Source organism: Crinia signifera, chromosome 3 (genome assembly GCF_055691185.1).
Source record: "Crinia signifera chromosome 3, ASM5569118v1, whole genome shotgun sequence".
Classification (NCBI taxonomy): Eukaryota; Metazoa; Chordata; class Amphibia; order Anura; family Myobatrachidae; genus Crinia; species Crinia signifera.
The window spans coordinates 166,950,318-166,973,299 of record NC_139219.1 but is presented as its reverse complement, the minus strand read 5'-3'; the positions used below and the strand labels follow the sequence as shown (position 1 = coordinate 166,973,299).

General features: G+C 41.2%; 1 protein-coding gene across 1 annotated transcript in view; it reads right to left on the bottom strand.

The window, feature by feature from the left end:
- REV3L (REV3 like, DNA directed polymerase zeta catalytic subunit) overlaps nucleotides 1-22,982 on the bottom strand; it is a 182,452-nt gene that overhangs the window by 47,652 nt on the left and 111,818 nt on the right. The window contains exons 11-16 of the mRNA XM_083176894.1: nucleotides 20,808-21,045; nucleotides 17,217-17,353; nucleotides 10,591-14,767; nucleotides 4,625-5,484; nucleotides 3,299-3,381; nucleotides 830-955 (exon numbers count right to left, since the gene is read on the bottom strand). Coding sequence (XP_083033020.1) covers nucleotides 830-955; nucleotides 3,299-3,381; nucleotides 4,625-5,484; nucleotides 10,591-14,767; nucleotides 17,217-17,353; nucleotides 20,808-21,045 — 5,621 coding nt within the window. The remainder of the gene's footprint in view (nucleotides 1-829; nucleotides 956-3,298; nucleotides 3,382-4,624; nucleotides 5,485-10,590; nucleotides 14,768-17,216; nucleotides 17,354-20,807; nucleotides 21,046-22,982) is intronic.

The following is a 22,982-nucleotide window of genomic DNA, read 5'->3' as shown; positions in this document are numbered from 1 at the left end:
AAAAAAAAGACACACATCAGTATACATACATAGCAATTTCAAATAGCATGCATTCAATATGCAATGAGAAACAAGATAGCACTTCCTCATGGGGCCAACACACCTAGCGATATGCAGGCATTTTCTAAGCGATCGCAATAGCGATGCGTGACGCCGCAGGTCACTATAGCCTGGCGATTAATATCCAGCATGCTGGATAATAGGGCCAGTGTTCTCACCGGAGAACACTGTCGTTTACAGATCGCTCGGCACACAGCACCGACACATCAGTGTGTGCTGAGCAATCATGCTGAAGCATTCTGAGCAATGCAAATCTCTACATGCGTAGGCCCCTTTACAACAGTACAAAGAGCGTGCTTAGTCCACAATCATCACACACTGGAGTTGCCAAATGAGCATTTTCTGATTTGTGCAGTACTTCAAAAAGCAGCACTAGTTATTGTGCAAAGTTAAAAAAAAAGTACATTGATCAAACTGGTCTAAAAAAGGTTTTATAGCAAGTGTATGGCCATCTGGTTTGCCACTACAGAGCAAGCCAGTTAGTTGCCCAGATGGAATTAATTTTACACACTATCCATCCCTAAACATTGTTTTCTATTGAGTATGTAAGTCAAATACCCCGAGTACTGCATGACCCACATTTAATACGAACACTTAATATTAGTCCCCAGAATGTTTTAGCTGTTGTGTGTAATGTTGGTTCAGTCATGTCAGTGTCAGTAAAGCTTTCATTTGTTAAAATGCAGCATACATTTTCTTTATTTCAGCTTATGTCTGTATATTTCGATAAATGTAATTTGCATAATTTTGAATATCCCCAACACATTACCTCATGCAAGGCCTTTGCATCTTGTAGATTTTGGGCAGTGACTTTAAAACCATAGGAGTTATTGAGAGAAGGGCCCTCAATCTGAGAAGTTTCTTTTTTTACATGCGCCATAGCAGCAAATTGATTCTGGGAAAAATAGGAAGGAATGACAGAAAATAAAGAGAAAACTCAAAATCAGAATATCAGTTAGACCAGGGGTTCTCAAACTCGGTCCTCATGACCCCTCACAGTTCACGTTTTCCAGGTGACCCTGCAGGTGCATTCATTACTCGTTGACACATTATAAAAGCTCCACAGGTGGAAGTTATTATTTCACTATTTGTGAAAAGACCTGCAAATCACGCACTGTGTGGGGTCCTGAGGACAGAGTTTGAGAACCTGTGCAGTAGACCAATCCAATCATCTTAAATAGTAACAAAAAGATTCAAGCAGATGTCTAGTGTCCTTTCAGAGGAGTGATACTGGGGCATTCAACCATAAGGTCAATGGTTTGAATACATTTCCTGGGCTGGAAGGAAAGCCAACATACAGAGGAATAAGGAGTAAAGTAATATACATAAGTTAAAGTGTGTTGTAGTGTAAACCCTACATTAATACTGCTATTTAACACAAAGCTGCTCTCGTTTTGGACACAGTACAGAAACCAGTGTTCTGTCCATGGGCAACTACAAATTCTGATTATATAAATATTTAGATAGAAGAACTGACCGTTAACCCAATGAGTGCATCCCTTTTCTACATCTTCCTTGCTTGCCTAAATAATGAACAAAAATGTAACTTATACCACATTTACACAGCACTTCGACCTAGGTCGGACCTGGGTCTGCACCGTTTACACTGGACCTGGGTCAGCCCTGCCTTTCCTTGTGGATGTCATTAAAAATGGCCATTTAAGGTCTGATAAAGATGAGGTCACAAAAGTTAACAAAAGGGACAGGTGAGGCCAGCTCTCAGCATTGCAGCAATGATGGCAGAGAGAGCACATGTGTGTGATCCTGATTTTCTTTGTGTTTTCAACGCTTTGATGTTTTATACATCTATGGAGAGCTTGACACAGCACCTCATGCTGTGTCACCTTCTCAGTAGTGCAAGACTATATACAAAATTCCCCTTTGCCTCCCCTCCCCATGCAGCATTTTTCATCTACCCCCTCCACCTGCTGCAGCAAGCAGGGTGCATAGGAGACAGTAATGACCTGCACGGGGGAGTCCAGTTCAGCAGCCAATAGCAGACCTTGAAGCGTGGCCGGCGGAGCGCCTGTAGGATGCTAGTGTGCGCTGCCACTTTAGCAGAGTATGGGCACCGTCTGGAAGCATGGCCGGCGGGGCACCTGACAGTAGAACGCCAGTGTGCGCTGCCTCCCGAAAAGCGAGTACTGTGTGCGACGCGCTTTTGTCTCCCCGCCGCGGCTGACTTCCTGTGAAGTGTGCAGCCAAATTAGCTCCCCGCTGCCGCCGACTTCCTGTATATAGAGCTGCCGGTGTCGGGAGACTCCGGACCCGCAGCGCAGCATTTATACCGGCGTTTACACGGGTCCTAAGCGGATTCTACCCAGGTCAGGACCTGGGTAGAGGACCCATGTAAAGGGATTCGGATACACCCCATTTACACCGCCGAAGATCCGGGTCTGACCCGCCGCTGACCCGGATTTTTCGGCGGTGTAAAAGGGGTATAATACTTGCCAACGCTACCGGAATGTCAGAGAAACTCCCAGAAATAGATCTGATCTCTATTATTTTGTGAAAAGTCTACCAACATCCCTGAGGCTCAGAAGGAATCTAAAATTGGGAGAAGTAGCCTATGAGAACCAGCTTCTAATGACCATTTATCCAACACGGGGGGAAGATGTATTAAGCCTGGTGAAGTGATAAAGTGGTGCTCAAGCTGAAGGTGATAAAGCACCAGCCAACCAGCCCCTAATTGCTATTTTTCAGTCTGTAATTTGACAGTTATGAACCAATTGACTGGTGCCACTGTTTCACTTCTCCAGGCTTAATACATCTGCTCAACAGTCTATGCAATGGCAGAAGCCGGTTGGTTGTTATGGGAAACTTCTCCACTTTCGCTCTCTTGTTGGTTAGCTACATCTACCCCATCACATGGGTGCAATGCAGTGAGTATGTTAGCACACTGTGCCCACCGGGAAAGAACCACATAGTTTAGTGTAGATGTGCCAAACCATGTAACTACCAGGCAGTTCAAAGGAGAGCGAATGCAACTTCTCCCCTCAGCGAAGTTGTATAGGTGTATGGGGGCCTTTGCATTGGAAAAATTTCTAGAAATAGTTTGGCTAAAGTCAGTTCAGATATGATGATAGATCCTGATATTGACATAGTATTTATATAATTATCCTGAATGGGCTATAATCAGAACGTGACAATATGCATTCTAAAGCATAAGACAAAACTATCTGCTTTAATATCCGGGTGTTCTGGTGCTTCAAACCGGCTATGTATGACCAGCAATTACCTTCATCTGAGACGTCAGAAGTACTCTGCGCAGTTTATCAGGGTTTGCTCCTCTTCTCTGACTCATCTTCTGTAATCGTGTTTCTAGACCAAAATAAGATGATTTAGGTAAAAACAACTGAACGGATATAGCATTTGTTCAATGTAAACTTCACATTTATAGCAAATTGGTAATGCAGTGGTTCCAGAACTGGGTAACGTGGCACCTTGGGGTGTACCACATAGATAAATCTAGAGGTGACAAAGGTGGTCATTCAGATGTGGTTGCTACTAATGCGGCTTCCTTTGAAAAAGGTTCTCAAACTATTTTGAGTCCCAGCACCCTAGTGTTAATGTTGCACAGTATTATTATGCAGCATTTTTTTTTAATCTACTACAATGGCATGTAGAAAAATAGTAACCCTTCTTTCCGACTCCCACTGTTAATGAATGCAGCCAAATTAGATTTGGCTTGCGACCCACTTTGAAAACTAGCCAAACATTTTACTTCATGCTTGATCTCTGCAGGAATCTGCACATTTGTTAATCAGGAGACAGAGTGTCCAAGCTATCATATCGCAAAAATTCACAGGGTAGAGGCACACTGGGCAAAGTCATGTGTGTACAATCGGTCTAATTCAGACCGGAGCGCAGGACAAATTTATTCTCAAAATGGGCAAAACCATGTGCACTTCAGGTGCGGAAAATGTGCATGAGTTGGATTTGAGTGGGGCGTGTTGAAACTGAAATCTAAATTGCAGTGTAAAAATAAAGCAGCCAGTATTTACCCTGCACAGAACAAAATAACTCACCCAAATGTAACTCTACCTGCACATGCTGCATATGCCCCACCTGCAGCCCACGGTTTTGCCCATTATGAGAACAAATATGTCCTGTGATCAGGTCTGAATTAGGCCCAATATACAGTATAAATTGTGTGTGTACACAGAGATATGTATATATATATATATAAATGATATCCAGTTGATAGTGTGGCAAGGGTGCAGAGCAAGGCACGATGCCAAAGCATGACAATCCGCTCTACACTAATTGAAGGTCAGGTGTCAACGCTGACATGAAAAAATTACAAACACGTTGACCTTTTCATGTATTGACCTTTTGTCAATGTCAACCTTTTGGTATGGACCTAGATACTGTAGTCCTTTTCATCCACACCCATACAAACATATCTATGTTCACATATTAATACAATTAAACTGGATGGACACATCCAACATTCTTCTAGTGTTCACATGTTTCAAAAGCTCATTACAGGCTTAAAAGTCTTGGTGTCGTCCTAGTGAGCATAACATTGCCAGGTGACCCTCTACCATACACAGTGACATACCTGAAAGTAAAGGAGAAAGCCGTGTCATATCCGGAGATACTTCAGTCCTGCTTTCCACAACAGGTGTACTATGTAGGCACACATGTTTGGATTTGTGTCTCTTCTGTTTAAATGGAGGAGAAGGTGTTGATAACTCTCGAAGGTTATTTTTCACATTCTGCTTACTGTCCTCGGCCATGCCTGCTTCAGCCGGTGATAAATTATCATTCAGAGGTGCAGGATTCTGCCACGGCGTCAAAACTGGGGATTCTGGAGAAATACAGTTATCAGATAATTCATTTTCATTAGTCCTATAACTCAATTCCATTTCAGCTTCACCAGGCAATGCGTCAACTCCCCCTTCTACCTCTACGCAGTCCGAAAGGTGGAGAGATGGGGGTGAGCTGGCTATATGGATCATTACATTATTTTTATTAGTTGGTTGATCTTCTACACTTGCGGGCTGTGCCAATAAAATCTGTATTTCCTTTGGAGGCAAGCTGTTGCAACCACTAGGCACAGTAGTGATCTTGATATTCTTGCCATTATTTGGCTCTTCAATTAATGGACATTTTCCTGATGTCTTAGAGGACTCATAAAACTCTTTGGCTTGAAGCCATAGTTGGACTCTCTGAGGAGCAGGTGCACTTCTACAGGGCATGATTACCACCTTTTTATCATCATCAGGATTCAGCTGATTTTTATCCTGTTCCATGACCAGTCTGGTCATTCGAGTGGGAGATACTGGCCTTGGGTTTTGCGTCATTGCTGAAAAAGCCGTTTTCCATAGCCTCAGTCCTTCCATTAAAAAATCCCCTTCAAACTCAGGAAGATTATGTGCAAGTTTTGTTTCCACTGTAAGAACTCTTCCTCCGACCTCTCTGTGCAAAGAAAAAGGTAACAAAATTAAGAGAGACTTGAGGACCCAGCATAAAAAAAACAACAACACAATATATATGGTCATAGAAGGTATTAGAAAAAAGAAGATATTAATGGTGTTGAATTAAATAGGTCTAAATCAGGGGTCCTCAAACTATTTTGCTCTGGGACCCCATCGGACAATAAAAATAATTGTAGGACCCCAGCAAGTTACTGCAGAAGGTCATCACATCACATGTGTAGGCAGCAGACAGCACATACATGGCAGCATTGTGGAGGCACACAGTGATGGGAGGAGTCTGACATAACAGACAATTCAACAGATTTTCAGACTCCTTGAATCACTGACTGAGATTAGAAAATTAATCAGCCTGATGGTCGGCAACAGGGGGTCGCGACCCCATTCTGAGCAGGTCAGGACCCACTTTGGGGTCATGACCCACAGTTTGAGAAGTGCTGGTCTAAATCATTACAGTGCATTTTTAGTGTGCTAAGAAATAGTTTATTTTATAAATTACTGGGTATTTGTGTATTATCTGGGCTCCCGATTTTTTTCATTGCATGCCACTACTTAAGGCATGCAATGCAATGCGATTTTTCATTGTAAAGACCCAATTTTTAATTGTATAGTCAGCCATGGGTGATTTCATACCTCCCACTATCCAGCTCTGCATGGAGTTGATTTTATATAGTGTGGCGAGCGCAGCGAGTCACCGAGCCCAAAGTGTGGCGAGCGCAGCGAGGGGACACTGATTACTTTACATGCATTCTGCGTCCGCTCGCCACGCTTCGGGCTCGGTGGCTCGCCACACTATATAAAATCAACTCCGTGCGTAGTTGGATAGTGGGGGTATGAAATCACCCATGGGTGACTATACAATGAAAAATCTGGTCTTTACAATGAAAAATCACATTGCATTGCATGCCTTAAGTAGTGCGATGCGATACAATACAATGAAAAAATCGGGCGCCCAGATATTACACAAGTACCAATTATGGTCTATAAGTATTTCCAGTCTTAAAATGTGTGTTTAGCTAGGATCTGAGCCAGATATTTTCAGCAAACGTTAACAGATACTCATCCAGAAAGGTGTCTGTATAGCCTGTACACAAATTGAACATTCACAGCAATAGGAGAGGAGATTTGCTGATCATGTGTACTTGTTATGCAGGGCCATTCCAATTCTAGGGGCCTTTGAGCAGAGGTTTGCTCGTGCCTCCGGAGTTTCTTGTGAGGCTAGTAGAGAGATTGCTGACCGGCTGTTTGATTATGAATTACACAAAATCAGAACTGCCAGGAAACATCCTCTACCGGCCTGCAGCCAAACAGTGAATGGCTGTAAGCTAATGCTAATTGCTGGATAGCTGATAGCAGGTGGAGAGAATGTGGGAAATTATGATTTTTTTTTTTTACTTAAGTAGGGGCCCCAGTGTATTGTTTTGCCTAAGGCCCACAAGGTTGTTAAGACGGCCCTGATGTTATGTTGCCACAATCGCTACACGGGAAATACAAGAAGCAAGGGATAGACAGAGCACGCATTGTGCTCCCCAAAAGAGAGCTGAGGCTCCAAACAGGTGTCACTCAGGAGACAGATAACTGCGATGAAGAAAATATGGAAGTTTTTCTTCATTACAGTCATCCATTGCTGCCTGTTCTTGGGGATTATCTTTATACAATACACAAGTGTCATATCAAAATAATCAGCACAGTCTCCTAATACCTATTAGCTGCATTTCCTTCCTTGAAGATACATTTTAGGCTAAAAAATACACCCAATGTTAGCAGAGCTGCACAAACCTAGTGTCTAACTCACGTCAGGCATCTTGTGCTGTATGACATATTGAGGCTACATGTGATAAAAAGCATCTGTACACACACACACACACACACACACACACACACACAGAGGCCAACCCCAACATTATAACAAACGGCCTAATATTGTGTAGGCCCACCTAGCTTTGACTCCACCAAGACATTAGCAGTAGATTCTTTAAGACTTGTAAATTGTGAGGTTGGGCCTCCATGGCTCACACTTGTTTACCAGCGCATACCACAGATGCGTATTTTCTGGGGAATTTGGAGGCCAAATCAACACTTTGAACTCACGTTCCGCAAACCATTCATGAACAGTTTCTGCAGTGTGGTAGGAAGCATTATTTGGTTGAAAGAGGTCATTGCTATCAAGGAATACAGATGCCTTAAGGGGGTTTATTTTGTCTGTAACAATGGCTACTGGCCCACAAGACAATCCGATATAGGTTAAACTTAAGTAACATCCACATGAATCCATGGATCCTAGGTTTCCCAGAGCCCCATACGGTCTCTCTCCCATAGTGCATTTTGGTGCCATATCTTTCTTAGGTAAACAATGCACATGCACCCATCCATCTACATGATATAAAAACAAAAACATAAATTGCCGAACCAGGCCACCACTGGTCAATTGTCCCAGTTTAGATGCTCATCTGCCTATTGGAGGTTCTTCAAGTGTTTAACAGGCGTCAGCAAAGGCACTAGTCAGCAGCGATGCATTGTTTGTATGAGATGTTTTTAATATAGCCAATATTAACTTTTTCACCAATCTGATCTACAGCAAGCAGCTCTGGGTGGGTTCGGATCAGACATCCTAGCCTTTGCTTCCAGAAACATCAATGAGCCTTGAGTACCCATACCACTGTGAGTAACTCAATGGCTGTCCTCCCTTGGACCACTTTTGTTAGGTACAAACCACTATACACCTGAAACACCCCAAAAGACCTGCCTTTTTTTAGATAAACTGATCCAGTTTGCTAGCCATCACAAATGGCCCAAGTTGCTGAGATCCTTCTGCTTGTCCATGGTTTCTGCTTCCAGAACTAAGTGTTTCTGCTTCCAGAACCAAGTGTTCATATTGCCTTCCAGTTCAGGCATTCGTTCTAAAACCATTAATTTCAGAGCAAAATAAACTTTGATTTAATTTTTTTCCTGCATCTATTACTACGGATAGAAAGACATGAACGATTTCAAGGGAAATGTTGTTACACTTTTTTCCCCCAGTGAAATATAGTTGAACACTAGGAGGCACTGTAGCATTATACAAGGGTGAAGACAGATGGCAGAATTAAAAGCACAATGAAGGTCATTTGCTATAAGAAAATGTAAAGCAGTGGTTCTCAAACTGGGTTCTCAGGATCCCACACATGTTTTACATGTCACCCAACAGGAGCACTCATTACTCACTGACACATTTTAAAATGATTCACAGGTGGAGCTAATTTTTTCACTTGAGATTCTGTGAGGAGTCCTGCAAAACATGCACTGTGTGGGGTCCTGAGGACCAACTTTGAGAACCTGTGGTGTAAAGCAGGTGTTCTATACCTCGGTCCTCAAGTACTCCCCCAACTGTGCATGTTTTCCAGATCATCCAGCAGATGCACAGGTGGAAACCTGGAAAACGTGCACTGTTGGTGGTACTGGAGGACCTAGGTTAAGAACCACTGGTGTAAAATATGTGATGGCACAGACGTTTTCCAATGGTCTTACTAGCACATTGAAGAAACTAGCATCTATAGCAGAGTTGTGGGTACTACCTAAGGAAACGAGGCCCCACCCCGTTACACAGGTGCTGTAAATTCCATTTGTAACACTGGACACAAAGTTGATATTTTGGAGTGGAGCTATGGAAATATCAGGGGGGCTACTTAGTGAGGCTCTAATCATGAATCCCATAGATATCTCCATCCTACCCCCCTCAAATAATGACCCATTGACCTTGGCCTAATGTCCAGGGGCACTGGGCTCCCTGCCCATGTACCACGGGCATGAGGCCTGACTGCACCCACGGGCCTAGTGATTGACAACCCTGGTGGTCTAGGGAGGGTTGAATAAGTGAAGATGTCCCAAGCTGCCTACAATGGCACTGGGAGAGGCTGCAATGGGGAGGTTAGTTTAGTTGTCCTCCTCCTTTTGTCTCTTCTGCAGGGGCTTCTGTGGACAGCTTGTTCTTCTTTCCTACTACCCCTACGACTCGGCATTTGCAATATGAAGAGAGGTATTAGAGAGGTCCTTCTCTGCTCTTTTCCCAGTACAGCACCCTCTCTTCACAGCAAACCACCCTCACCCATCATAGCACCACCCTCAGCTCCCTTTATTCAATACAGCACAGTACCCTCCCCCATCACAACATGTATTTCAGTCCAATAAAGCACATTTCACCCATTAAAGCAGAACACTTCTCTCTGCTCTCTTCACAGCACATATCCCCTCAGCAAAGCACTCCCACCCTCTCTGCTTCCCTCGCCCCTTATAGCACCCCTCAACCATTACAGCAAAGCACTCCCACCCTCATTGCACCCCTCTCTGCTCCCATTACTGCAATCCTCACCCATTATAGCATTACCATCCTTCACAATACAGCACCCCTAAAAGAGACCCTACCCTCATAGCACTCCTCACTTTTAACAAGCAACCCTCTCTCTTCATAGCACCTCTCACAGAACAGAACTAATCTCCTTACATCATTACACACCTACTTTCCCCTCAAAGAATCCTCTTCAGCATCGTTTTGACATTTTGGAACTGGCTACAAGCCAATCGCATCTTGCGGACTTGAAGCCCAATTGGCTTCTGGTCCATTTGACAATGTGGTGCCAAATTTAAAAAGATGCTCACAACTACTTCTTAACTGGCATTGGGATAGTGACAGTACCAATGATAGCCACCAAAGTGACATACAGTTTCATATGGTATACATACAAGCATTTACCGGTGTCAAACAGGGAATAGAAACAGAGGCGCACCAAGAGATCACTAAATGCACAACTCTCCAATCTCTCTCATTTGTAAAATTTCCTTCTGCATGACAAAGTCTCAATTTTGCATGTAGGTGCATAACTAGGTGTAATTATGCACCAAGCTGGTATTAAGCAAAGAATATTCCCTGACCAGCGGCTCGCATCATAAGGGGAAAAACTTCAAACCCCTCTAGATTGTGTAATAACACATAGCCACGAGATATAAAATACTATTAAATAATTACTGGATCATCAATTAGAGAACCTACCCACTTGATTATGAATGGATTAAAATTTACTTCATTGAAATTTTTAAATATATTGAATCTCACCTTGGCTTTTCTGGAGCATCTGAAGGGTTGCTGAAGAATGGTTCTTGATAAATGGTTTCCATTAGGTCATGGTCCAAGAGAGTTGCCATAATTTCTTCACGGCTTGGTGGGGACATTAAAGGTTTTAAAATGTGAACTGGTCGTGGTGTGGCAGTCCCGTTCTTGGACTGAGAGGGCGAACTCATAGATCTTGGTGAACTGTCAGGAGTTGGAGTTAGTCCACCATTGTGCCTTGAAATATATAGTTCTAAGTCTCCTTCCATAAAATCTGTTTCAGGAGAAGATGCAAGTCCGGTAAAAGAGTTTGGTTGATGGCTAATCTCAAACATTGTGCCTTTAGTCTCACTATTTATTTGTGTATGAACCCATTCAGACTGAGCTGCATTAAATGAGGCCTCTTTCAGAAAACCTTGGCTATATGGTCTACAGTTGCTATTTTTAAGGTCTTCTGTATGTTGAGAAAAAGCTCCATCTATCAAGGGTGAATGCTGAAAATTTTGAGTAAGTAAACCATTTTTCCATTGCTTAAGGATAGGGCTTTGTGTAATATCAACAGATGATTTTTCAAATAAATCTGGGCTGAGAGAGCTAGGTCTTTGTATTTGCTGATCCAAAGTAAGGATGTTGTTCTGCTCAGCTTGCTGGCTTTCTTGTTTTACAAGCTCATGTTCTATAGTGTTTCCAGGGAAGGGATCGCTCAGAAATTTTTGAGGCAAATTTTTATCTGCTGGAATAAACTGGCTACCAGTGTATAGGCTGCAAAGACCAGTTTGCCCTACAGAATTGATATCAAAGTTGTAGTTCTGTTCAGGAGATAAACTGTCTTCAAGTGAGTAGCAACTTTCAAAACCAGGGTCAGCAAAAATACCAGCGCTCCCATCCGGGCCTTTAAGTGGGCGATCACTCTGTTTAACTAAGTCGAGTTTCAAATTCTTGGCAGCTTTCGGTTTTGTGCTCCGAGGAGCCCTAGGTTTTTTGTTGGGATTTGCACACCGGGATTTTTTACTGGTACACTTTTGTTCAGTCGGAGGAGACTGACCGTTTTGAACATTAGAATTTGATTCCTCTGCTTTTACATTCTGTTGTTTTTTGTGCAACAATTCCTTCAGAACAGCTATTCCACACTGTGCTTCAATGACGCCATGTGAAGCACCTGTTTTCATAGAGTTATGGAGTGTTTTTGTGCAGGAAAATATATCAGGTAAACAGTTTTGATTCAGCCTCTGAGTAAACTGTGTTCCATCAAACAATTCTTTCTGCTCCCAAGATGCCATTTTGATGGGACTTTTCAAAGATGTTACCAGAGAACTTCTAGGCAAGTGACCTTCTGAAGATGAACTTGAGTCACATTGCTTAGCTCTATCTTGTAATGTTATCTGCTGGTGGTTGTTTATGGTACACGGTAAAAGGTTGGACTGTAACTTCTCAAAAGGCATAGAATCTGGTATGCTTTGGGAGTCCCGCAACTTTCCAACAGAGGCTAAAAGCCTTTTCTGCACTTCTGTGGCATCCTCTTGACTGAATGGAGTACAATTCAAAGTGAACTGTGCATTCTGTATTACCTGAGATGGGCGACTAAATGGATTTGGGACTATAGTTTGAGTTCCATTCAATTCCTTTGTTTGAAACACATTTGGAAATGGCGTTCTTATAGTATTTATCTTAAATGGCTCTACACTTGAATTTAATGGCAGAGATACAGAGGAAATATTAGACTCTTTCAGAACAGTGGAGCTCTGAGCATTAACAGGAGTAGGCGTGCCAGTGAAAGAAAGTGTGCTTTCCGATGAGACTTCCTGGGTGCTACCAGATGAGAGCTGGGTAGAGTGGACATGTCCAGTAGAAAAAATAGACAGAGAAAATGGTGATGACTGGTTAGCGGATTCGGACTTTGTGCCTTCATCAGTTGGAGTCACAGGCTGTTCTTGAATCAATGGTTGTGATCCAGCAGTTTCAAGATTTGCTATCTTATCACGCGCTTTAATTTTTGTGTGTTTCCTTGGAGCCTTTTCACTTTTTTTCTGTCTAGGTTTCCCCTTTTTCCTTTTTCCATCTTTGCCTACCTCAAGTTGGTTAAATTGGTTTCCTTCCTTTGAAACAGCAGAAGGAGGACTTACTGCTGACTTTTTCCTAGTTTTGTTTTGTGGTTTCCGTGGTCTCTTTTTAGTACCAACTGAACGCTCTTTCTTAACAACACTTATGGGATAATTTTTAAAAAGAGGAGTATCCTCAACAGGACTAGACATCATTTCTTCAGCTCTTGGATCTGTTGGTGACCAGCAACGTGGAGGAGACATATGAATTGGGCTTGGACTTCTTTCAGTCAGAAAGCCAAGTTTTGACATAACATCCTTGTAGTCTGTATCACAATCTTCTGTTTCAACACTATATGATGGCATGGGCGGCGTAAGGAAAATACAAGTTTTTTTTCTCCTTAGAGGTAGGGATCGCTTAGGCAGTTCACTCTCCGTCTTTGGAATTCTCCCTGGCTTTTTCTTAGCAGATTTCAGTTTTGTTTTTCTTTTATTGGTCTTCTTTGGTGCTACTGGGTATATTGGGTATTTGGTTGCAGGGGATTCTGGAACTTTAGGCCAGAAATCTTTTAATGGTGCCATTTTATTATAAAATGTAAGCTTGCTATCTGTTAACTTTACTTGTTGTTCAGTAGGGTCTAGCCTTTCTAATTTTACTTGCATGTTTTTTCTGCCTTTAAACCGATTGATAATGATATATTTTATAATTACTGGTGGTAGCTTATTGGAGACCTTTCTCCGCTTGCGGGACTTCTGATTTTGTACCGCAGATTCATTGGCTTCAATAGGTTGAGGTAGATTAACATTTGATTCACTTGCACCCAGGTTTGCATCCCCATCCTCAATTTCAAAATTGACTTTCCGTTTTGTCCTTAAAGTATACTTATTTCCATAAAGTGCAGAGGATGGATCAGAATCTTCATTACCGTCCTCAAAAGGACATTCAAAAGTATTCATTTCACAAGTGTTTCCTTGAAATGCACCATCATCCATCATAACCGCAATATCACAGGATGGAACCCTGTCAACATCAGGAGGACTTTTGCTACATGCATTACCAGGGGCATAACTGCTATCTTTTACCAAGTCCATGTCATTTACATTGAGTGTATCTTGGAATTCCGAGCAGTCCGCAGTCTCATGTTTTGCCAGAAGCTGTAAATCTTGATTAAGATCATTTCCTGGATCACATCCTAGACACTCCTGATGTTCCGTTTCACTAGCTACATTTATATGCTCTTTATTCACAATACTCTTTAATTTTTTAGCAAGCTTTAACCTTGAAGTTTTTTTAGGCTGTTGAAGTTTGCAAGCTACTGGCACAGATTTCTGTGGTCGGTTTAAACAGTTTGAAAGAACAACACTGGGGAAGAACTTGTAATGGGTCACCTGCTGGTTAACACTAGTCACTTCTGCTTTGTGTTCCTGAAATTCTTCATATCGTACCTTCATTTTATTAAGGCATCCTTCACTAAGGTCTGTATCCACAGGGTGCACTGTGATTCTACTACCATCAACACATGGAGTCCTTTCACAACTTTCATTTAAGGCTGTGTGAACAAAGCTATTTGGAGGAACATTACATTTATCACTTATGTCTGCAGTTTGTTTAGCTTTACTCAGCTCTGTAAAGTTTCGCTGAGTCCTATCTAATGAACCCTCACTTCCATGCCGGCTCATGTGCAGGAATGTGGCATCCTTGTCTTTTCTAATGCTGGTGAATTTCCTGCACTGCAGATGTCTATTCACTGAGGAGATTCCATCCTCATAGACATTCTTGTCACTTGCGGAGATGGAGACAATGTCATTCATGACTCCTTCTTTATGTAGGATTTCTGAATGAGCGGAGCTGCTGAAAGTAGGTGGATATTTCATACTATAAGTGCTATCATTAGTAAATGAATGGACGGAAAGTTCTGCTCCCTTTTCTATAGGCGACTGAGACAGCTCTTCTATTAAACCCTCTTTTTTCAACACATGAGATGAAAGGGCACTTGTTTGCTGAATCTGGAACGCTGTTTTGGCAGAAGACTGTGGTTCCAGTGAAGCGGCATCTTTGTGAAAGATGGAGGTCTTTAGTGACAATTTGCTCTTCGCAATGACAGAAGAGTGGGTTAGTGTACTTTCATTATTCAACGCATTATCTAAAAAGAAAATGAATATAGTGTTACTTTCAAATTTGACAAAATGATATCCAGTCATTACATTGACATTCAAAACACAAATATAGTTGAATTGTCGACCGTGAACATGTTGGCATGAAAAGCTAACATTCAGCATGCTTTCTGGCTCTGATTGTCAACAGGACAACCGACAATATGTCGATTTTCAACAATATTAACATGTTCATAATGTTGTCACTTAACGTGTGGAAATTCTGTTTGCTTATTATAGCCCAAACATAAACCGAACATAAAAACAGCATGCCGACATTTTGGTGCAAACATAAAATGTGGTCAGTCTGAGCAATCAACATTTGACATTTTGACCTTGTATCTGGAACTCTATGGCCAGTATTCACTGCTCCGGATTCACGTGTTTTTTTTCGGCGAATCGGGCTGTTTTCAATCCTTGCGGTGAATCTTTTTCACTGAAAATCTGATTCACCCTATTCAATGTTCACTATTCGCCGAAAGCGACCAGTGAATGCCGGCCAGTTCTACGTTTTACGCTCGCTGCAATTTTCTGGTGTATTTCAATGGGGTTTTCACTGGAATTCGCAGACAGTGTATTCAATGCTAGGATGGCTTATTGCTTTCAGCATGATTTTCACCATGATTTTGCATTTGACATCTTTTTAAGGTAACCTGGAATGTGTTCTTTTAAAATAAAGGGATTATTTTTTTTAGTGTAAAAAAAAAAATAACTAATTTTATAATGCTATTTAGTATAATTTTTTTTTTCTTTACACATTTGCCAGCAGGGGGGCGGGGAGTCGCTCATTACCAGTGTGTGCAGCTTGTACTGCCTGTGTCCCCGGGAGCCCCCCCCCCCATTCCGGCACAGGCAGGGAGGCTTTCATCTCCCTGCCTGCCACAATCCCCCAGCTAAAATCGCCGTCAGGGGCAGCAAGCCCCTGCGGTGTTGAATAGGTAATTTGTCATTGAATACTGCACTTTGAATCTATCCTCATGTAGCCTCTCTACGTAATGAGTCGCGTCTCGCAGGGCACATGAGAGCTGCCAGCTCCCGTGCAATTCATCCAACACAAAGCATCTGTTTAGCCAGAAAATGTGTCTAATTTGCATCGCTATGCTGCAGATGCATACAGAATATAGTCATTAGAAATATAAAAAATCAGCAAAGTCTGCTGCTCGTCGTTAATAAACGAGCTCACAACGAGTTGCAACTAGAAGGTGTTTAAACACGACTGCAGCAAACATGGGCTGGACATCTGTATGTGCAAACTGAGGGTATCAAGTACAATTATGGAGACTGCTGCTGACTGTACCCATTTGGCCACGTTAAGTCCTCCTATCTGATGAGCTGCAAATTAGATAGTCTGACCCTGCTGATGCCACAAAAGGTGAACGCGAGATGTACCACTATATAGCGCAGCCATACACTGGATTGTGCAGTGTGTACAGCTGCACAATATAGATTGGTACATCGGTCCACTTGTCAGGTGGAATACACATTGTTCTGATGTATATATAACACCTAAGGATATCCATGCTTGAGTCCAGGTGATTAAGTCAAATTTAATGAGGCACGAATTAAGTAAAAAGAGCTCAATCATGGATATTCTTAAACCATGGATTGTTAGAGCAGTGTGGTTTTCCCAAATGCCAAAAAAAAGATAAAATGCAGTTCTTCTAAATAGAAGATCCTGCGCATTCCATGGAATCATAAACTATATATTTATAGATATAAGGTGTGCCCAAAACTAATCACAGTGGCATAATGTGTTTGCTAATATGGGGCATGGTGATTTTCCAAGTTCTGCATGTTATTGAACAGCTACATGTATGCCTCAGTTTCTTCATTCCTGGAAAATTGTTTAGCATGGTCAGATGCACGATGGATTACTCCAGATCAGAGTAAAGAGCAGTCATCAATTTATTTGCGCAGAAAGAGAGCACGCTATAGAAATTTATCACAGGATGAAGGACGTGTATGGAGAGCAGGGTCTTGCATGGTGTACCATATTCTGGTGGTGTCAGCATTATGAGGCCACAATGCTAGGTCACACGTGGCCAATAAGACCCTCAGCCTCCTGCCAAAATTTTGATGGGAGGTCCTGAAGTATCCTCCGTACAGTCACAATATCTTCCCATGCAACTCCCATACCTTCGGCCCCTTTAAAAAAAAAATCACTGAAAAGTCAACGGTTCACCTGTGACACAGCTGTGCAGGACACGGAGGAAAACTGGATCCATCAGCAACCCAGGAGTATCTACCCTGAAGCCACCCACTCCCTTCCTACGTGCTGGGATCAGTAGGATTACGTGTAGTTGTAATGAAACACACAAACTGTAATTAAATATTCTTTACATACAACTGTAGTCTCCTTTTCATTTGGACGCACCTTATATTTTCAAAAAAATATTGCGGCAAGTAATAATGAATAAATGATAGAAATGATCTATTTACCACTGTTTTCATCCGCTGTGCCATCTAATTGAGGTATAGAAAGATTTGCAAGGAGAAGTTTATTATTACTCCACTCCATTTCATTGTCTGTGGAGTCGTCTTCTTCTGATGAGCTTTCATCAATGTTCTTACCAAGGCTAAAAAAAAAAAAATTTTGTCAGTTCAGTAATGCAAAACATATTTTTATATGCATTAAACAATCTACCAATTAAAAATTGTGGCTACTGCCAAGATTATAGACTGGTCATAAGCATCCCCATCCTATCATCCAGAACCTTACATCAGTTTTGGAAGGTCACCTCCAGTATACCACCAACAAAAGTTCTACAGCTTATTTTAGAAAAGTTAATTAACCCTCTAATGGGGGAAGAGCTCAAGAAAAAAAGTAATCAAAAGTGTGTTTTTATTTAACTAAATCAAGGCATGCTAAGGGGGAACTCAATGAAATGTGCACTACAGTAGGTTACACAACTTAGATGAACATGGGTCTCAATGGGAGAAATTGCGGCTTTTAGGTTGCATAACCATTCTAGGTGGACACTATGTAACTATCCTTATTTTAGAAAAATAGCAAAGTATAATGCAGTAACTCTGGCCGACTAGCGAAACCGCTGATATAGTTAATGATATTGGTGTCGCCGCTGGTCAAACGAGATACACACTGAACGATATCAGTTTTGAATATTGTTCAGTGACGTCACTGGGTCAGCGGCTATGCTTGTAGTAGCTGACAAAAAAGTCAGATTGAGCTGCATACTCAAATGACTGGGGAGGTCATTAATGACACGCAAGAGCATGCATTGTTAATAATATTGAGCATCCCTTAATGGCAATAGAAATTTTAGCTAAAAAGCAGAACAATGGGTTAAATGATGTATGACATGAATGTGGAGTTGTTGTATTGTTGGGAAGGGGAATTGTAGGACTTTCTAGAATAACGTGATTTTTTCTTTGCTTTTATATAAACATTATTAAAACACAAGAGTAATTTTAATGTTTCACAAAATATTCTAAGTTTAATTATTTTGATTTGCTGAAAAATACATGGTGGCTTTGAAGGATTCCTTCAATAATAAAAGTTAGAAGGTGTGAAATGGTTGATTTTTACAAAAGCTTCCTATTCTGTGTTAATGCCCACTATCAACATTCTATGCCATGCTTATGGCACCTTATCTTTTTCTGGATTCAAGGGGATAGATGCATGAAGCAGTGATAAGGGAGGAGAAGTGATAAATTGCCTGGTACTTTATCACCGGCCAATTAGCTCCTGACTGTTCCAGGCTGGGTTTAAAAAGGGACAGTTAGGAGCCGACTGACTAGTAATAAGGTTCCAGGCACTTTATAACTTCTTTGTTATCACTGATTCATATATCTAGCCCAAGATGATTTCTCCATGTTTTCATGTCAGTTTGCCCCCTATAGAGCTAAAGCATTATATCGATGTGAAGTACGGGATGTTTACAATTAAATTACAGAAACTATTCATATTGTTTGGGGGAAAGTATTATGCAATATGTATGGAAAATTCATGCACGCTTTTACAGAATGGAATTCACTGCTAAATGGACCTGTTACTATGGAGTAAATTTAATAATGTGCAAACTGCCGGAATCCGAGTCCTGTGCGAGTCTGCCCAATGCTTTAAAGTATCATTGAACAGACAAAACCAGGTTGTTGTTTTTCCATATACATACATACATACATACATACATACATACACACACACACATATATATTTATTTATGATCAGCTGGTGTATAGGGGCATTAATACACCTATACTACTGTAAGTAGTCTGCATGGAGTCCAGTAGACCCTGTGAAAAATATACAGTTGTATCTGCTGAAATCTAGCATATCAAGTGGCAGCTCTGAGGTACCACAGTATACATTCCCCATCATGTATTTCACCCACATCCACCACCCACTTAGCACAGATAGCATAGAGGCCAGCAGCTCCTAAGAAGGTAAGGAGGGCAGAATAGAGAACAGAGACCATTCTTCATACAAGCATAATATGCACCAGGGTATGAACAGGAGATTGTGAAAGTTGATGAGCAGTGCCCCTTCCCACCACACACACACACACACCAGTAAGTACCGGTAAAAATTACAATGCAAAATGTTAACTGTGAAGGATAGATATTCAAAAGTGTTAAGGACTCCATCTTGGTATAGTTGTTCTATGGAAGAAACCTCTGGTTTGGTCTTTTTAATAATAATATTGGTACTTATGTAATATCTGGGCTCCCGTTTTTCTTATGAGACCGCGACCCCTCGCGGGGCTCGCTGCGCTTGCCACGCTTCGGGCACGGTGGCTCGCCACACTATATAAAATCAACTCCGTGCGCAGTTGGATAGTAGGGGTATGAAAAAAATGGGGTGCATTTAACATGGGAGCCCAGATAATACATAAGTACCATAATATTATTATTATTATTATTCATTTTATTTATATAGTGCTCTTGCTCAGGACCCAAAGCTGCTGAACAAATGGAATGAAAGTGATACCCTAGCAGAACAATAAAGTACAGAAAAGCTTTTCATACTTTTAAAAACATTGGGCTGACTCACAGAGAACTCACGCCTGCAGCCTATTACATACTGAATGTCCTATTTTTTAAGATTTAACAATTACAAAAAGCATGTATTTGCATATTTTGAATTATTTTGGAACTGGGAAGCAGACAAGAGCATAGTGGACAAAAATGTAATGCTTAACTGGCTTAATGATTAGGCAACAAATGGCACCTTAAAATGTAGAAGGTTCAAACAGGTCATGGCCAGAAAGCAGTAAAAATGTAAAGGAAACAACTGAACCCGCTTTGTTTCCAAAGTACGGTAAGTTTCAATTCTATTTCATATATAAAAAATATTGAGGTGGGTTTACTAGTCCTTACAACATGTAAGAAATTGTGAAATACAATTTACAACTAAAGATAACTGATGCATTCGTTTCACTCTGTTGGCATAAAACTGCAGAGAAAAAATATTTACTGCAAGTATTTTGTCCAAAAAACATCTTAATGTTCTTAAGACAATATTTACCTCTAACTAATGACAGACATGCCCGAAGTGCCCTTTATGGTGCATGTCGCTGCCTCCTTCGCGCTATAGCAAGAATGACGGTAACACAGCAGAGTACCATCTGCTGTCCGGCAGCCCTCTCGTGATCCTACCTCTGAGGCCGTGCTTCATACAGTAGTTCAAGCAGAGCTCTGTACACTAAGTTCCTCTGGATATGCTGCAATAGATAGTTCTGTCATCGGTAAAAAAAAAAAAAAAAACTACTCGCAGTTCTACACTATTCTTCATTTGATTCGAGCAGACACTGGAAACCGTTACATCTGCTTTATCCATGATATAACGGCACATGCAAAATCAGCATGGAGTACTACCGTGGAGTAGATAAACAGGCTGCCAAACATATGCACACTTTACAATGTACAATAAGGCAGGTTTCTAATCTAACCCAAAAAGTACAGCAAGCAATAGGTCATGGTTATATAAATACTATATGGTGTCATATAAAGAATCTACTGTACTGGGACATAGAAAAAAAGTGAAAGTTATTTTTCTAGCTGGATACATACTTTCTTTTATCACCATGTTCTTCCATGTTGTTGTCCCATCTTTGAGACATTAACATGCTAAGCTCCATCTCCTCCTTCTCCACTTGTGGTTCATTCTCCTCATCATCACTATTCTGCATGTTACTGCACCTTGCGGAAAAGCTGTGCTGTGACAAGCGCCTTGACAGGTCCACTTGATAACCATCATCCTCTAGGCCAGCTAGCAGTTTTATCATAGCTTGATCTTGACTGTTATTCACTGAGAATGTAAAAACAGCAACAATACAGGTTACTGCAGGTACATGGGCCTTGTGACACCAATCATCTTCTGTGGAATAAGGAAAATTGCAACTATTGGCTGTTCAGGTTGGTTAGCAAAGCGAAAAAATACACAACTAGGAAAAACCATGCAGCGCTGCAGGTGGGGCAGATGTAAGGTGCAGACAGATAACAGTTAATGTGCCCACACACGGTGCGGTTCTCACACGGGATTTGAACTTTTAAGTTCAAATCGCATCTAGTTAAATCATGTCAAATTTGCCATGCGATGCGCAGTAGTCCATATTGCAAGGCTAAAATAGTACGTGCAGGCAGGTATTTTTGTACTACATCGCATCGTGTCTACTTCAAAATCGCTCCCTGTGTAGGGAATCGCAGGCAATATGTTCTTTATGTATTTCATTACATATTGTAGTCTAGTCCAAAACTTATGCAGTTAAAATTGTAAGTACTGTAGTTCAAATAGCACACTTATATACGCTTAAATCGCACCTAGCACACGTCACTGTGTGTGGGTACCATGAGGCTTGGGTGTGGTGTGTTCAAATAGAAATCTAAATTACATTATTATAAAAATAAACCCCCAAAAATGCAGACTGTATTTACCCTGCACAGTTCCATCCCACCTGTAGTGCAAAATGGTTTTGCCCAATTGTGTGCTTTTCTGATTTGCTAACAAAGCTGAATCAGACCCTATGCCAGATATTATTTTATATATACACAATCATATACAGTATTAATTACCAGTTGCTACTGTGCACAAATGGGGCATAAAATCCCAAAAAAGAAACAAAGTTTGATCCTTGGAATGTTTTCTTTATGGAGGTCTTTCGTCTCCATTTGTGCTGCTGAATTCATCAATCATAAATTACCCAAATGTACCTACTTAACCCTGTCACTGCCATTTCACAAGCTTTTGCATACCGCCTGTTTGTGGTACGGCAGCCGAAGAACAATAAATCTTTGCACTTGAACAAATCATTTGTGAGCATTGCTGTCTTCCAGTAAAGGTTTGGAAACAACTTAGTTGTGATGGACACAAATATTTCAAGCTCCTGGGTGGTCAGATAATGTGGGAAGCCTCTTAGAGAACAGGAAATCAATAACAAGCGATTCCTGGGATTCTGCTATAGCTCTCTCATGCTAATAAACTAAGCATCAAGGAGATTAATGTACAATGTTATCACAGAACACAAACCGAGAACAGAAGAATTATAGTATCTATGAAACAGATGACAACAGATGTGGCCACACATGTCGAGATGTGGACAATTTGACCTGCCCTTCAAACAAAAGTAAGTATCCAGTTTAGCCCCACACATGTTATTGACCACACACACAAATAAAATAGATCACTGTCGCACTTTATTTATCCACCTTGAAGAGGTGAAATATGAAATTCCTGACTGTCTGGGGGATTTGTGGACAGCAACATCATCATTTTTACGGGCTGGTAACTAGTAAACAGATCCCTCCTCATACAGCTTAATAATCTAACCATGCCATCAAACCTCCTTATATGTCCCTTAACTGCCAATGAGACCTCATCCAGCCCATCATATAATCCCATGTGGCCCTTACCCATGGAACACACTCTCAAATGAGGGCCCATATAGCTCATATCTTACCCCTTTGAGTGCCAAGTGAATTAGTCAAAATGGTGCGAAAAGTGCTAAGCAAACATTTTTATTCATCATATGACCTGTAATGTTTACCTTATATAGGAAATGTAATCTTTTATTACGCAACATGTTTTATTTGAATGTATGTAACAAATGTGAGCGACGCTGGTATTTTTAGCAGATATATTGCATACCTCTCACAGAGCTGTTGGCACTCATATTGTGAGACATTTAGGAATGGTGAAACAGATTTGGGAAAGAGGTGGATTGACACGTATAATAGGGAACATGTTGG